General features: G+C 39.5%; 1 protein-coding gene across 3 annotated transcripts; it reads right to left on the reverse strand.

Annotated features, from left to right (window-relative positions):
• Positions 1 to 503: 503 nt before the first annotated feature.
• On the reverse strand, positions 504 to 16,227 carry LOC128227110 (heat shock 70 kDa protein 12A-like). Of its 3 annotated transcripts, none has more exons than XM_052937323.1 (14): positions 16,158 to 16,227; positions 15,597 to 15,668; positions 14,667 to 14,720; positions 14,221 to 14,265; positions 6,793 to 6,882; positions 6,157 to 6,246; positions 5,839 to 5,877; positions 5,273 to 5,314; positions 4,207 to 4,268; positions 3,703 to 3,846; positions 3,237 to 3,389; positions 2,646 to 2,879; positions 1,858 to 1,984; positions 504 to 1,731 (listed from the first exon to the last, which is right to left on the reverse strand). In XM_052937323.1, exons 2-14 carry the CDS (start codon positions 15,634 to 15,636, stop codon positions 686 to 688), a joined length of 2,166 nt encoding a protein of 721 aa, XP_052793283.1. In that variant the 5' UTR covers positions 15,637 to 15,668; positions 16,158 to 16,227; the 3' UTR covers positions 504 to 685. The 3 variants fall into 3 exon arrangements, with proteins under 3 accessions (XP_052793283.1, XP_052793282.1, XP_052793281.1); XM_052937322.1 differs by having other exon boundaries at positions 16,131 to 16,207; XM_052937321.1 differs by lacking the exon at positions 16,158 to 16,227 and adding an exon at positions 16,068 to 16,134.
• Between the last annotated feature and the right edge of the window lie 1,640 nt (positions 16,228 to 17,867).

Below are 17,867 nucleotides of genomic sequence, written 5' to 3' on the forward strand. Positions count from 1 at the left end.
TTTTCAATTTCGTCCAAAACATATTTTAATCGTGTCTCTTTGTATACTTCTCGGCCTTTTTCAAGTGGTTACAGTCTTTGCAGACATGTCTATGTACCCCTTTGAAACTAAATACGACCTGTGAGTAGGATTAGTTATTGGTTCCAGATACCACAATGTATCTAAGCAAGACACGTGCAACGGATGTTGATAAGAGTTGCTCAGCTAAGCGCTGAGTGCAATCATTTACACTGAGAGCGTGTGCACAAGGTCGGTACAGATTGCCTTCCTACGTCTTCATTTCAAGTTTTAAGTCAATATATACCTATATTTGCGCATCAAAATTTTCCCATGACCATGCAATGTTTGCATGATTTTTACCTGGATAGGGACGTGTATATTGTGCGAATAAAACTAACCGCAAGGATTAAGATTGATTTAGATGACATGAACAGTACATAATTTAAAAAAGTAAAAGTTAACATTTGAAAAAAGGAGCAAATAAACAACACAAACATTGAACATAAAGTACGTTAGCCATGATATGAAACATTTTTTATTCAAATACTGTGTATAATTATAAATTGATTTGGGCAAATTATGCCAAAAATGTTTTATTCAATACAAAGACAAATACATACCACAGCAAACTATACGTGTAGCAAATGTTAATGCATTTATTCGGATCAAGCCAGTCAGGGCCACTTCAACCAAGAAAGTCAACAGCCGCAGTAGTTACATGACCTTGTTTAACATCTCGCACTTTGATTCTTAGTTCAGTACCACCAAAGAGCATTTTCACCATAATTTTCGACCAAATATCGCCCTGCGGGTCAATATCAATCTTAATCAAGCCAACAAATTCACAATCATCTTCGTCAACAAATTTGGGATCTCGCTTTGAACTTGCATAAACTTCCAACACCGCTTGCTTCATGTGACCAGTGGGTGGAAAATATTCATGTTCTTTCGCGTCATTTTCGCTATCAATACTTACCTTCGTCCCGATTTCTATGTGCTTATTAAAGAGGTCATCACAATAGTCCCTGTTGCCGATTGTAATCTTCTTGTGTAGTGGATGATCCGGCTTGAACTTCATCATCCGAGCAATGCCGTATGTTTTTTTGCATACGCGAGCAGATATTTGTCCGGAATCTTGTCCGTAAAGGACAGCACCTTTCAGCACTGCTCCAGAAGGTTCCTCGGGGAGAACAATCAAGTTATCAAAATTATTTCTCATTTCACTTTGTAGATAAGGTGATTCTGAAAATCCACCGACCATAATAATGTGACTTATATTCTCAACTTTGTCCAAAATGTCTTGCGTGAATTCGCGGACTTTGGTTGCAGCTTCCTGAAAAAGCTCTTTGGCCTGTGCCTCTGTAATGAACATTTTCCCGAGTTTGAATTCAATTTTACCTTCGAACACTGTTTGCTGCAAGCTTGCTTCAAGTTTAAAGCCAACTTCGTCTTCATACAACTCTAGCAAACGAGTCGGGAACTTTAAAATCATTCTTCCGGTTCCGTCAAACTTCTTTTTCTTTATTTCAAAATCAGTCATCAGTTCCCAGTATTCCTGCATATGGTTGTACTTAAACTTGCTGACAACCTCTGCTCCAAAGAGTCTTACCAGTATTAGTTTGAACTTGTTGTCAACATTGGTGCCTCCAAAATCTCCACCAGTTGGCTGGTGAAGCTCTTTCAACCTTTCATCCGGGTTTACCTCATGCACCGTTATATCTCCTGTGCCACCTGTCAACATAAAGTCAAACACCCATGTATTAGACAACGGAATAAGTATGTTGTTAAATTAATCCAGATTCAAAAATGTAGTTTGGGAGGAATTAAATAATGGATTAAATCAGATCAATCACTTACCACCTAGGTCAAGAACAATGTAGCGACAACCAACAGGAACGATCTTCAATCCCAACTCCTCCTTACAAAACACTGATGCGGCTTCTGGTTCAAGTGCCAGGCTCAACATCTCATCCGGAATGCCGGCCTGAAGCATGCACAATAAGTCAGCTAAATAATGTTGGAGAGATGTCGTATTAATAAAAGATATTAGAGTTATAAATCTTTAATAGTATACTACATGTGTATATACAGTTTTGCCTATGTCAGTAATATTGTATTCACTCCGATTCACAGCATTGTGTCTTTACATGGATTTGAAACAAAGTGGTGAGTGAAATAGCGTCAAGCACAAATATGTCATATAGTTAATATATCTTCACGGTTTCTTATGGTGGCGCCAACATTGTGTCATGTTAAAAAAGGGTACTTATAACTTTATATAATATTTGCAGCCAAAAACTTATATTTGGAAACATTTAACATTGTATAAGACCATTTTCTTTTTGTTGTGGTTTTGTATTTGGGAGCCGTATCAATAAAATATTGTAAACGTAACTTCAATAATTTTAAATAAAAAAACGTCAAAAATGACAACACATAAATATGTTTTATTTCCTCAACGTTGTGTTCGTTCATTATAATTCACTCTTATATGTTGTAAAATAATGAAACTATGACTATTAGATCATTTCAAGTTACAACTAATATCGATTAAGACCTTTTTTGAAAGAGCCCAAGACGATAAAAAAGGCCAAGAAATCGTCCGAGCATTGTATTATTTTAAGTATTTATAATTTAATATTCACATTGTTTGCAGCCGTTCTCATAAAGCGCTTGGAGAGGTCATTCCAGATGGCGGGGACCGTGAGCAACCAGTGGATGTCAGACTCGCTTTTGATGTTGACCTCCTTCATCCGATCGCTATCCGACAACTCCTTCATTAAGTGATCCTTTATATATCTAATCGCCATCGTGAAGATATCGATCGCCTTCATACGTTTACCAAGGATGTCTTCAATTTCAATGTCCTTATCGAGCGGCTAACGAAAAACAGAAATAAAATAATTACATTTGTTTTTAAAATTGTTGTGTCGCAAAAGACATGAAAGAGCGTTGATACATTCTTGACGGGCCATCCACCGGAAACACAAAGTGTATGTAATGCATAAAAACAGGAGTTTGACTGACTCTAGTCATTGCAAGTAATGAAACACTGCCCATACACTAGCACAGACTTAGCGACACCCTATTTACATGGGTCATTAAGACGCATTCAATGCTCCCGAAGAAACGTATTATAAAGTGAAAGAATACTGCAGTGCTGAAAAAGAATACATAAATAATGTACCCTGTAAAATAATGAGTCTTAAATTAAAAAAAATGTTTGCTAAACTGACCCCTTCTTTGGTGTATAGCTTCATCTTGAACCGTTCGAACAGGTACCATTGTTCGTGGGACTTTGTTTTCATCAATGCTTCGTACTTGTCCCTAGCCTCCTTCCCAAATGAGTAAAGTGATTTGTCTGGATGTAGTAGGACCACTGTAGGAGTCTGAAAAAGCAACAACATTGATGTTGTAGAAAATAGAATGGTACTCAATCAGTAATAATACATTTTAATGACACTGAAGTAGACAAATGATGTTTTCCAAAACAAGACATAAGCTCATTTATAAGTACATGTCGCTCGCCCTTGACAGTGAGTTTTAGATGTACTTGTACAATGTAAGTATGTTGTTATCGATAGTATACCATGTCGTGTTGTATTTTAAGTATGTTAGATTCGATTTCAATTTCGGACACAACGAAACATGATCTTTCACTTTTTTTAAATGAGTTTATTATGTAAAATATGAAAGACGTACCTTAATTTCATGTCCGTACCAATAGTTGGTAATGATCTCCTTCGGCTTTGCCCTAAACGAGTACGCGTAGCCGGTGTTAGAGGTTCCAAAATCAATGGCAGCGCAGACAAGGGTCGATTCTTTCTTTGATTTGTAAACTATTTGCTGAATTACAGTGCATATAAAATGTTGGTTTCATTTTGTACATACGAGACAGATATAATAGGGATGAAACATCTACGGATGCCCACAAGGAAGTTAATGCCAGAGTGCGGATAACGCGGGCATAAACACATTTAAAGGGCTCGCAGATGTTTAAGCCCGAGAAAATGTGTATTAACGCTACGACTATAATTGCATAAAATAAAGACTGAAAAATATATTTTTGTATCAAAGATGTTGTGACAGTATCAATTCAAACAGTATGACAAAGTTATCTGTGTCATGTTTGAATTATTAATTTGTTTTGATAATATTCCACTACAGCCGTCATGAAAATAACAGTAATAGCTGTCAACAACCAACCTTGGTAAGTTTAGCTTCTGAAGAAAGTCTAGCCTTTCGGCGGCGTTCCAATAGACGTCCAGCTAAACAGATGAATAGTTATCGCGTTATATGTTGTACATTGTAAATTGTCGATAGAAAAATAAATAATTTAATATGAATTGTATGTTTGTAACCAGATGAGAAAATGACAAAGGTTAGTGTAAACTAAACTCAACCAAACTGTTTGTTACATATAAGTGTATAATTTACTGTGAAATCATTCATTTTCGTTGGCTTGAAATTTCGTGGTTTTTCGAAAAAGGACTGTTTCGCGGGTTCTTAAATTCGTGGATTTTCTGTGGGAATTGCGATCCTAAATTGTCTACAACTTCGCCGATATCGTGCTATGTATCATATACGTCTTGCAGCTAATGACACTACAACGGAACAATATGCCAATTAGTGCAGAAACGCATGTCATTTAATTTAAGGATCAAAAAGATGCACCCACATCAACTATATAAAATAGTGAAGCCATCGAATGTGTTTTCGCAGACTGTAAAAATATAGCAAGGGTATGCTCAAATAATAATCAGCACGTTTCACATGTGCCGCACAGAAGATTGATAATTAGCTTGTTTTAATGTTCCGATAATGTCATACACAACACTGAATGCAAGTTCTAATCATTGACTCGTTTGCCTTTGTGACATTTATCATCTGATATTACCTCATTTATCCATGATTGTATTGGAATGAGTGAAATAAAGGAAACTTGACATGACTTCATAAGTTATCATTGAGGTTAAATTATATATAATATAAACCATTTTAACAGTAAAATGATTTAGTTACTTACAAATTGTATACTGTGACCACGTATATTCATGTGAATACATGACCTCCATGTGTACCTTTCGACATAGACACTACGACTTCTGAATATAAGGTCAAGTTTTCGTTCGGATCTTGAATTCGTGGATAAACGCACCCAAGAAACCCACAAAAATTAATATCCCACGAATATTTATGATTTCACAGTATACAAATATAAAATATTGTACTAAATTCAAGTTGGTCATGGTCAAGGCTTTTGAACTTATACCTCTTTTGTCGTCATCTAAAGCCAAACTCTGTGTAAGGCGACCTGAAAATCACACAAGGGATATTTCAATTTAGACACTCAAAAATTCGTACACAGTGTAGGTTTTTATGTGTTACCATGCGGGTTCTTTAAGTATGTCTCTTTAATCCAAGAAGATAGAATAATGCTTAATCTGGTGCTAAGCGGGATTGACAGTGTTGAACACTGAACATTCTCACTCAAACCGCGGCTGCTGTGTTCATACTTTTTATGTCAAATGGTCCTATCCTGATCCTATTTCCGAGTGTTCATCAAACTCGTCAATCGTGAAAAGTGTTGCATTATGAGTTAACATGTGTTTTAATTTTATATCAATCAATACCTTTTATAAATATTTCAGTTTGTGATTTTTATTTATACTTATCAAATGTGTTATTGAAAAGTAATTATATATATTATATTAAGGTATGTTACTTATATATAAGGTATATTTATTATTATAGTTTATACAACGTATTTTAAATCCCTGCTAAAACATTGTAATCATAACAGATCTATCCAAAACATTTATTTCTTCAAAAACTCACTTGCATATCCAGTAACGTTTCGACGACCGTAAGATAAATCTGAATACAAAAAATGAAACACACAAAATGAAAATAAGAACATGTTAAACCACAAGGCTTTTTATCTTCTGAAAATGTTTCTGTTTTTAGTAAGTACCGGTAAAGTTCATGGCTATGTCGTAAATTTGTATTTTTGAAATATGGTCAGTATAAGTGGATAATATTTATTTGTAAAATATATATTACAATTTGCAATAGACGTAATTTGAAACAAGGAGATACAATTGCCGATGGTCATTATATTATTATTATTTATTATATATCGTTCGCGGGCCTTACCTGGCGAGGACCGACTATGTAGGAAGCGCGCGATATTCTTTTCTTCCTCTGTCTTCATCGTTCTCCCGCCCACTGCCCCATCAGTTTCCCCTGTAAATGGTACATTTTAAGAGGACCGCAAGAATGCCATTAGTTCCTTACTTATTTTTCAATTCATGAAATAAGAATGAATCGTTGATTTTCGCTAAATAATACAAAGAAGTTCCCTTTTATCAAGTTAATGCCAAACAAGGCCATGGGAGATATAGGCATTAGAGTCCAAACCCGAACATGGTTTCTTAGGAGCACAATGTTCATAAGCCATATCTGACAAATAGGAGCATCGCTTTTAGTTCAGAACGCCAAATGATATCCGTAATAGATACTTAATTCCTCTTTAACAAATACATAAATGTGTATAATTCTTGACACTATCAATATAAAATGGTACATTTTGAAAAAATCAGTGGGTAAAATTGGAATTAGAATAAAAAGTATTTTCTTGAGTACTAGTATATGGTGTCAAGTATTTAAGACTTATATTTCTAGTCACACAACACAATTATTGTTATATAACTACATGTGCATATACCAGCATTTGTTGCACAATATCATTATAATCATGGAAATTGTAATGCTCAAACGAAAGAAACTCACCCAGTGTCAAGACACTGTGAAGTGAGCTCGCATCGTCATCTTTCTCTATCTTCTTCAATGTTTTCCCACCTACCGCCCCATCAAACGATCCTGTGATTGGATAGAAGTACGTGTTGTGTTTACTAGAGATCAAAATGTATGCACATATGAATTCCAACCGTTCAAAACTTCTTGGTATATCGACATATAAACACATACAAATGAAACTACGGGACCAAGCTCAGCAGTCAAACATATTCAATGTGAGTTTAATGTTATAAAGGACCAAAAGCCAAAGCATACCAACTTAAAGGCACACAAAAAGGGAAACAAAGTTAACATAAATAGTAATAGTATTAAATACTAAAATACCGTTTATCAATTAATACTGACGGGTAATGTCGAGGCGTTTATTCAATGTATGATGACTTGTGAGGTCGAGGCGTTTATTCAATGTATGCTGACTGGTGAGGTCGAGGCGTTTATTCAATGTATGCTGACTGGTGAGGTCGAGGCGTTTATTCAATGTATGCTGACTGATGAGGTCGGTTCGTTTATTCAATGTATGCTGACTGGTGAGGTCGGTGCGTTTATTCAATGTGTGCTGACTGATAAGGTCGAGGCGTTTATTCAATTTATGCTGACTGGTGAGGTCGAGGCGTTTATTCAATGTATGCTGGCTGGTGAGGTCGAGGCGTTTATTCAATGTTTGTTGACTGGTAAGGTCGAGGCGTTTATTCAATGTATGCTGACTGGTAAGGTCGAGGCGTTTATTCAATGTATGCTGGCTGGTGAGGTCGAGGCGTTTATTCAATGTATGCTGGCTGGTGAGGTCGAGGCGTTAATTCAATGTATGCTGGCTGGTGAGGTCGAGGCGTTTATTCAATGTATGCTGACTGGTAAGGTCGAGGCGTTTATTCAATGTATGCTGACTGGTGAGGTCGAGGCGTTTATTCAATGTTTGTTAACTGGTAAGGTCGGTGCGTTTATTAAATGTATGCTGGATGGTGAGGTCGAGGCGTTTATTCAATGTATGCTGACTGGTAAGGTCGAGGCGTTTATTCAATGTATGCTGACTGGTGAGGTCGAGGCGTTTATTCAATGTATGCTGGCTGGTGAGGTCGAGGCGTTTATTCAATGTTTGTTGACTGGTGAGGTCGAGGCGTTTATTCAATGTATGCTGGCTGGTGAGGTCGAGGCGTTCATTCAATGTATGCTGGCTGGTGAGGTCGAGGCGTTTATTCAATGTATGCTGACTGGTGAGGTCGGTTCGTTTATTCAATGTATGCTGACTGGTGAGCTCGGTGCGTCTATTCAATGTATGCTGACGGGTAAGGTCGAGGCGTTAATTCAATGTATGCTGACTGATGAGGTCGAGGCGTTTATTCAGTGTATGCTGACTGGTGAGGTCGGTGCGTTTATTCAATGTATGCTGACTGGTGAGGTCGAGGCGTTTATTCAATGTTTGCTGACTGGTAAGGTCGAGACGTTTATTTAATGTATGCTGACTGGTAAGGTCGAGCGTTTATTCAATGTTTGTTGACTGGTAAGGTCGAGGCGTTTATTCAATGTATGCTGACTGGTAAGGTCGAGACGTTTATTTAATGTATGCTGACTGGTAAGGTCGAGCGTTTATTCAATAGTTGTTGACTGGTAAGGTCGAGGCGTTTATTCAATGTATGCTGACTGGTAAGGTCGAGGCGTTTATTTAATGTATGCTGACTGGTAAGGTCGAGCGTTTATTCAATGTTTGTTGACTGGTAAGGTCGAGGCGTTTATTCAATGTATGCTGACTGGTAAGGTCGAGGCGTTTATTCAATGTATGCTGACTGATGAGGTCGAGGCGTTTATTCAATGTATGCTGACTGGTGAGGTCGAGGCGTTTATTCAATGTATGCTGACTGGTAAGGTCGAGACGTTTATTTAATGTATGCTGACTGGTAAGGTCGAGCGTTTATTCAATGTTTGTTGACTGGTAAGGTCGAGGCGTTTATTCAATGCATGCTGACTGGTAAGGTCGAGACGTTTATTTAATGTATGCTGACTGGTAAGGTCGAGGCGTTTATTCAATGTATGCTGACTGGTGAGGTCGAGGCGTTTATTCAATGTATGCTGACTGGTAAGGTCGAGGCGTTTATTCAATGTTTGTTGACTGGTAAGGTCGAGGCGTTTATTCAATGTATGCTGACTGGTAAGGTCGAGGCGTTTATTCAATGTTTGTTGACTGGTAAGGTCGAGGCGTTTATTCAATGTATGCTGACTGGTGAGGTCGAGGCGTTTATTCAATGTATGCTGACTGATGAGGTCGAGGCGTTTATTCAGTGTATGCTGACTGGTAAGGTCGAGCGTTTATTCAATGTTTGTTGACTGGTAAGGTCGAGGCGTTTATTCAATGTATGCTGACTGGTAAGGTCGAGGCGTTTATTCAATGTATGCTGACTGGTAAGGTCGAGGCGTTTATTCAATGTATGCTGACTGGTAAGGTCGATGCGTTTATTTAGTGTATGCTGGCTGGTGAGGTCGAGGCGTTTATTCAATGTATGCTGACTGGTGAGGTCGAGGCGTTTATTCAATGTATGCTGACTGGTGAGGTCGAGGCTATTATTCAATGTTTGCTGGCTGGTGAGGTCGAGGCGTTTATTCAATGTTTGTTGACTGGTGAGGTCGAGTAGTTTATTCAATGTATGCTGGCTGGTGAGGTCGAGGCGTTTATTCAATGTATGCTGACTGGTAAGGTCGAGGCTTTTATTCAATGTATGCTGGCAGGTAAGGTCGAGGCGTTTATTCAATGTTTGTTGACTGGTGAGGTCGAGGCGTTTATTCAATGTATTCTGGCTGGTGAGGTCGAGGCGTTTATTCGATGTATGCTGGCTGGTGAGGTCGAGGCGTTTATTCAATGTATGCTGACTGGTGAGGTCGAGGCGTTTATTCAATGTATGCTGACTGGTGAGGTCGGTGCGTTTATTTAATGTATGCTGACGGGTAAGGTCGAGGCGTTAATTCAATGTATGCTGACTGATGAGGTCGAGGCGTTTATTCATTGTATGCTGACTGGTAAGGTCGAGGCGTGTATTCAGTGTATGCTGACTGGTGAAGTCGGTGCGTTTATTCAATGTATGCTGACTGGTGAGGTCGAGGCGTTTATTCAATGTTTGCTGACTGGTAAGGTCGAGACGTTTATTTAATGTATGCTGACTGGTAAGGTCGAGGCGTTTCTTCAATGTTTGTTGACTGGTAAGGTCGAGGCGTTTATTCAATGTATGCTGACTGGTAAGGTCGAGACGTTTATTTAATGTATGCTGACTGGTAAGGTCGAGCGTTTATTCAATGTTTGTTGACTGGTAAGGTCGAGGCGTTTATTCAATGTATGCTGACTGGTGAGGTCGAGGCGTTTATTCAATGTATGCTGACTGATGAGGTCGAGGCGTTTATTCAATGTATGCTGACTGGTGATGTCGGTGCGTTTATTCAATGTATGCTGACTGGTAAGGTCGAGACGTTTATTTAATGTATGCTGACTGGTAAGGTCGAGCGTTTATTCAATGTTTGTTGACTGGTAAGGTCGAGGCGTTTATTCAATGCATGCTGACTGGTAAGGTCGAGACGTTTATTTAATGTATGCTGACTGGTAAGGTCGAGGCGTTTATTCAATGTATGCTGACTGGTGAGGTCGAGGCGTTTATTCAGTGTATGCTGACTGGTAAGGTCGAGGCGTTTATTCAATGTTTGTTGACTGGTAAGATCGAGGCGTTTATTCAATGTATGCTGACTGGTAAGGTCGAGCGTTTATTCAATGTATGCTGACTGGTGAGGTCGAGGCGTTTATTCAGTGTATGCTGACTGGTAAGGTCGAGGCGTTTATTTAATGTATGCTGACTGGTGAGGTCGAGGCGTTTATTCAGTGTATGCTGACTGGTAAGGTCGAGGCGTTTATTCAATGTTTGTTGACTGGTAAGATCGAGGCGTTTATTCAATGTATGCTGACTGGTAAGGTCGAGGCGTTTATTTAATGTATGCTGACTGGTGAGGTCGAGGCGTTTATTCAGTGTATGCTGACTGGTAAGGTCGAGGCGTTTATTCAATGTTTGTTGACTGGTGAGGTCGGTGCGTTTATTCAATGTATGCTGACTGGTGAGGTCGAGGCGTTTATTCAATGTTTGTTGACTGGTAAGGTCGAGGCGTTTATTCAATGTATGCTGACTGGTAAGGTCGAGGCGTTTATTCAATGTATGCTGACTGGTGAGGTCGAGGCGTTTATTCAGTGTATGCTGACTGGTAAGGTCGAGCGTTTATTCAATGTTTGTTGACTGGTAAGGTCGAGGCGTTTATTCAATGTATGCTGACTGGTAAGGTCGAGGCGTTTATTCAATGTATGCTGACTGGTAAGGTCGAGGCGTTTATTCAATGTATGCTGACTGGTAAGGTCGAGGCGTTTATTTAATGTATGCTGACTGGTGAGGTCGGTTCGTTTATTCAATGTATGCTGACTGGTGAGGTCGAGGCGTTTATTCAATGTATGCTGACTGGTGAGGTCGGTGCGTTTATTCAATGTATGCTGACTGTGAGGTCGAGGCGTTTATTCAATGTATGCTGACTGGTGAGGCCGAGTAGTTCATTCCATGTATATTGACTGGTTAGGTCGAGACGTTTATTCAACGATGCTGACGGGTAAGGTCGAGGCGTTTATTTATCGATGCTGACTGGTGAGGTCGAGGCGTTTGTTCAATGTTTGTTGACTGGTAAGGTCGAGGCGTTTATTCAATGTATGCTAACTGGTAAGGTCGAGGCGTTTATTCAATGTATGCTGACTGGTGAGGTCGGTGCGTTTATTCAATGTATGATGACTGGTGAGGTCGGGACGCTATTTATTGTATGCTGACTGGTGAGTTCGAGGCGTTTTTTTTTTTCAATGTACGCTGACGGGTGAGATCGGGGCAATCACTCAAAGTATACTGACGGGTCAGGTCGGGGCGTTCATTCAATGCATGCTGACGTGTGAGGTTGGGGGCAATCATTCAATGTATTGTGACGGGTAAGGTCGGGGCGTTCATTCAATGCTTGCTGACGGGTGAGGTCGGGGCAATCATTCAATGTATGGTGACGGGTAAGGTCGGGGCGTTCATTCAATGCTTGCTGACGGGTGAGGTCGGGGCAATCATTCAATGTATGGTGACGGGTGAGGTCGGGGCAATCATTCAATGTATGGTGACTGGTAAGGTCGAGGCGTTTATTCAATGTTTGTTGACTGGTAAGATCGAGGCGTTTATTCAATGTATGCTGACTGGTAAGGTCGAGGCGTTTATTTAATGTATGCTGACTGGTGAGGTCGAGGCGTTTATTCAGTGTATGCTGACTGGTAAAGTCGAGGCGTTTATTCAATGTTTGTTGACTGGTGAGGTCGGTGCGTTTATTCAATGTATGCTGACTGGTGAGGTCGAGGCGTTTATTCAATGTTTGTTGACTGGTAAGGTCGAGGCGTTTATTCAATGTATGCTGACTGGTAAGGTCGAGGCGTTTATTCAATGTATGCTGACTGGTGAGGTCGAGGCGTTTATTCAGTGTATGCTGACTGGTAAGGTCGAGCGTTTATTCAATGTTTGTTGACTGGTAAGGTCGAGGCGTTTATTCAATGTATGCTGACTGGTAAGGTCGAGGCGTTTATTCAATGTATGCTGACTGGTAAGGTCGAGGCGTTTATTCAATGTATGCTGACTGGTAAGGTCGAGGCGTTTATTTAGTGTATGCTGGCTGGTGAGGTCGGTTCGTTTATTCAATGTATGCTGACTGGTGAGGTCGAGGCGTTTATTCAATGTATGCTGACTGGTGAGGTCGGTGCGTTTATTCAATGTATGCTGACTGTGAGGTCGAGGCGTTTATTCAATGTATGCTGACTGGTGAGGCCGAGTAGTTCATTCAATGTATATTGACTGGTTAGGTCGAGACGTTTATTCAACGATGCTGACGGGTAAGGTCGAGGCGTTTATTTATCGATGCTGACTGGTGAGGTCGAGGCGTTTGTTCAATGTTTGTTGACTGGTAAGGTCGAGGCGTTTATTCAATGTATGCTAACTGGTAAGGTCGAGGCGTTTATTCAATGTATGCTGACTGGTGAGGTCGGTGCGTTTATTCAATGTATGATGACTGGTGAGGTCGGGGCGCTATTTATTGTATGCTGACTGGTGAGTTCGAGGCGTTTTTTTTTTCAATGTACGCTGACGGGTGAGATCGGGGCAATCACTCAAAGTATACTGACGGGTCAGGTCGGGGCGTTCATTCAATGCATGCTGACGTGTGAGGTTGGGGGCAATCATTCAATGTATTGTGACGGGTAAGGTCGGGGCGTTCATTCAATGCTTGCTGACGGGTGAGGTCGGGGCAATCATTCAATGTATGGTGACGGGTAAGGTCGGGGCGTTCATTCAATGCTTGCTGACGGGTGAGGTCGGGGCAATCATTCAATGTATGGTGACGGGTGAGGTCGGGGCAATCATTCAAAGTATGGTGACGGGTGAGGTCGGGGCAATCATTCAATGTATGGTGACGGGTCGGGGTCGGGGCAATCATTCAATGTATGGTGACGGGTCGGGATCGGGGCAATCATTCAATGTATGGTGACGGGTCGGGGTCGGGGCAATCATTCAATGTATGGTGACGGGTGAGGTCGGGGCAATCATTCAATGTATAGTGACGGGTCGGGGTCGGGGCGATCATTCAATGTATGGTGACGGGTCGGGGTCGGGGCAATCATTCAATGTATGGTGACGGGTCGGGGTCGGGGCAATCATTCAATGTATGGTGACGGGTGAGGTCGGGGCAATCATTCAATGTATGGTGACGGGTCGGGGTCGGGGCAATCATTCAATGTATGGTGATGGGTCGGGGCGTTCATTCAATGTATGGTGACGGGTCGGGATTTCCATTTATCCGAAGATAGTGGTTCATAAGAAGAATCATCTAAATCATTGGAGGTCACAATGTCTAGAAGCTTTTTGGATACTGTAAAATACACTTAAGTGTGATAAAAAAAAACATTTTTGAGCTTCTGGTTTTGTTCCTGTAGTTACCATTGAATATATTTTATTGTTTAAAACATGCCATTTGAAAATAAAGTTTAGACACACGAATTGCTACTCAGTTGAAAGAGGTTGTAGACAGGAACACTAAATTGTGTTCATTTATCCGTCAAGAAATTCCTTATTCTAATAGTACCGGTCTGTGTGCTCAATGTTTTACCCACGGGACTATACATGTCCTTCATTTCCTGTAGATTTGTCTTCCTTATAAAAGGGCTCTAAAAGCCTTTGACTTACATGGTATGGAATACATCGAATGTTTTTAGATGTTGCATTAAACGCCCTTACTTATGGCTTCATTTTGTTTTGTATTGAATGAGCTGCATTGTTTATTTTTAAGCGATTTTGGGGATGTAAATATAAAGAAAACAATCACCTGATGTCGTATGTCGAAAATCAAGTCTTGCCGTGTCTGGCCTATCTGAAAAGATAACATTTCAGCATATTAAAGGCAGTATTATATCATACCATGTTGATGCATTGTTCCTTTAAGAAGCGCAGTATTATGTTATGATATGTGGCGTTTTTGATCGCTAGAAATTTAAAACTAATGTCTTCTGTTCAATTAGTACCAATTTGAAAATACTAAAATAACAAAAACTTAATCTCTGCAAATGAAATTACTAGTAGCTAAGGATGCATTAAGAAATTAACCAAAATATAACATAATGGTATTATATATAATAATATATAATGGTGTATATCAGAAGTAAGCTTTCTATCTTGTTTTGCCCGAAGGAAATGTCAAAGGCAAATGTTTGAGGTTTGTTTTCTTCAAAATGCCCGTTATTTTACTCCTAGATAATTATATTCTTCACCTACCAAGAGGTCTGGACACACTTCTTGGTCTAACAACAGGTGCTTGCCTCGGTGGATCTGCAATAAAACAACAGACGGGGTATTATTTGAAGTTTGAAAATAATTTAATCTAAAAAAAATCAGTCCTCATCCCCAGCCACAGCCATGCTTGCAATCCTAATGCACCAGTCAATTGTAACTACGCCCCCCCCCCCCACCCCCTCCAGGTCCGGGGAATAGCGGGGACTTTGACTTTCGGTCCAGCCAACCCCGGGTAAAAACTCGCTATATTTTTGCGCGAAGACAAAACCACCGCATCCACCCGGCACTGCGGGGCTACCTGAAAAGTAAAAACACTGCTCATTTCCCCGGCTATCCCGGGTATACCCCCGGACCTGGTGGGCCTTGGTTACAATTGACTGGTGCATAACAGGGTGAGAGTTGCTATATTTACAGTGCTGTAATGATTAATTGAAAGATAGTTTTCCTGTCTTTTATATGCCATTATATCATTTCAGGCAACTGTATTTATTACATTTCAAGTTTCGTTTTCACCTGAAAAGTAAAAACACGGCCCATTTCCCCGGCTATCCCGGGTATACCCCCGGACTTTGGGGGCCGTGGTTACAATTGACTGGTGCATAACAGGGTGATAGTTGCTATATTTACAGTGCTGTAATGATTAATTGAAAGACAGTTTTCCTATCTTTTATATGCCATGTCATTTCAGGCAACTGTATCTATTACATTTCAAGTTTCGTTTTCTATTGGCATAATATGTATAAATGTCAACGTCTGAATTTATTCTACTTCCTCCATTATTTCGAAATATATTACCCTTACACTAAAGCTTAATTTTGTAGAAAATTAATCCTTTGATAGTTTTTCAACTTGTTAATTACACTAGTTTTACTGTCAGTGATTTGCTTTAAGAGTGAATAAGTAAAATCTCACCTTCCTTAGGCTCTTCTGCTTTGGACTGGCTTACCCCCATCTTAGCCTCGCATTATGGTTTGCCAGCTGGCACTAGAGTGATAGCACATTGAAATCGGATTCAAACGGATATAAATTGTACAAGGATTGTTATTATATTCAACAAAATACCTGATCTCATGTATAAGTAATTTTCCATAGAAATAGAACAAGGAAGTAAAAATGCAAATGTCGATGATTATATTTGGCTGAAAGTAATGCATCTATCATTTTTTAGCCCACTCGGGTTGTGATTAAGACGACAGCCTTTGCACATTGTCTAAATCCACTCAAGGGTGTGCCCACCGATAACCCCTCCACCCACCCTCGCTTGTGAGACAAAACAGTGATAGATTCGTATAGTGGATTAAGTTGAGTACATGCAGTTAAACATGAATTTCGTATATTTTTAAAAAAAAATGATTAAATGATATCCGTAGACTTATGTAATACTGAATATGATCTTAATATAAGTCCTCTATCTTCCATTGAACACAGACAACAACTTTAAAACACCTTTAGTGTATATAAAATGGACTTTACATTTCCGATAACGATAACATTTTAGCGAATCACAAGCTTTATAACTTGAATGATTTTTGTTAATTTAAAGTTATGCTACCTAACAGAATGCGCATGCTTAAAGGGGCGTAGTTAGCTTTCTTTTCATGTGGATTCATAATTGTGTTGGGGGCGGGGTACGGGGTATGCCCCTTCGGAAAATTTTGAAAACCATGGTGCAATCTGGTGCATTTGAGCATTCTGCGGTGCTTTATTTAGTACTGAAAAATAGACAGTTTAATAATCACATTATAGTCAAGAACGCATACTTCAACTTGGGCTGATTTTTGTTGTTGTTTTTTTTTGGTCAGAATCATGTGAAATCAGCCGCGAACTAGCGTATAGGCAGCTACGCTTGGTCAAAGGTCGCCGTCTACCAGTTGTCTTATATAGATTATAGGTGTACCTCTAAATTAAGAGGTTTATACTAGGGATGCAAACGAATGGCAAAATTGATATTCGAATATTCGGTAATTCTTTCGAACGAATATTCGAATATTCGATTACCAAAATACATCTTTTAAAAGTTGTAGTAAACTATTACAATATTCGCTAAAGTAATTGCCGGTGCATTTAAGCTCTACTGTGTCGTAACCACTACGCGCGGCGGACACTGAATTTCACCAAATGAGCCTCTGAAATTCCTCATTTTAGAAAGACAAAAAATAATACTTTATGATCAACAATAGAAACAAAAACTTTTAATTTATAATCCTCTGCCTTTATATTTGTAAACAACGGGAACTTGGATGGATTTTTGGTCAATTGTTGTTATGTGCCAATGGAGGGTCTTTCCGTAGGACGAGCAGCCTCGTTCTGGGATTGACCACTACAAAAAAATGGAACAACCAAACCAACTTGGGAACTAGTTTATTTCAGAAATTCTTAATTGGTAGAGGCAATCTACCGAAAATATTTTTTTGTCTCACATGTCTTTCAGCCAATTATTGTAAAATTACGGGGCCTTTTTATCGCCGGGACCCGACGATATGTCCCTTAATGACACATGACGCGTGTTTAGTGTATTGTCATCACATTCACACGTCTGGCATTATGGGCCAATCGTTGTAAAAACAAGACAAACGAATCTAAAACACTACAACCGAGGTGTTGGCAAAATAATTATTATTATATTTATTCAAGAACAAAACATCGAATATTCGAATACCGATTTTGACATTCGAATACTAAACGTTTGATCGAATATTCGAATATTCGAATATTCGTTTGCATCCCTAGTTTATACCTTTATAGTTAGAGGTGCAGGACAAAATATGGAGGTGCATCTTTATTTTATACAATAAATGTGCACTATATTTAGTCACATACTGCACCTCTATCTCATAAATAGATGGATACATGAAAAAGGGAACCTCTAAATAAAGAGGTGCACCTAAGTTTGTGCTCAATTGTCGGCATTAAGCTGCTTTTGACCCAAATCTTAGGTCATATATATACTGGAGATGCAAGACCATCAGCTGCCCTTTACATGTGTGTGTCAACACATATACTCAGCTCTCCAACTAGATTTGAGTCAAGGAACCAAACAACACTCTATAAAACTGGTAATTTAATCATCTCGACATAATTGCGAATAGAAAATAAATATTAAAAGGTATAATTCACACCGAATTGATATTTTGCTTGACGAATGAATAGCCTATATCAGGGGCGGTTTGGATTTGGCGTTAC

Source organism: Mya arenaria, chromosome 3, assembly GCF_026914265.1.
Source record: "Mya arenaria isolate MELC-2E11 chromosome 3, ASM2691426v1".
NCBI lineage: Eukaryota > Metazoa > Mollusca > Bivalvia > Myida > Myidae > Mya > Mya arenaria.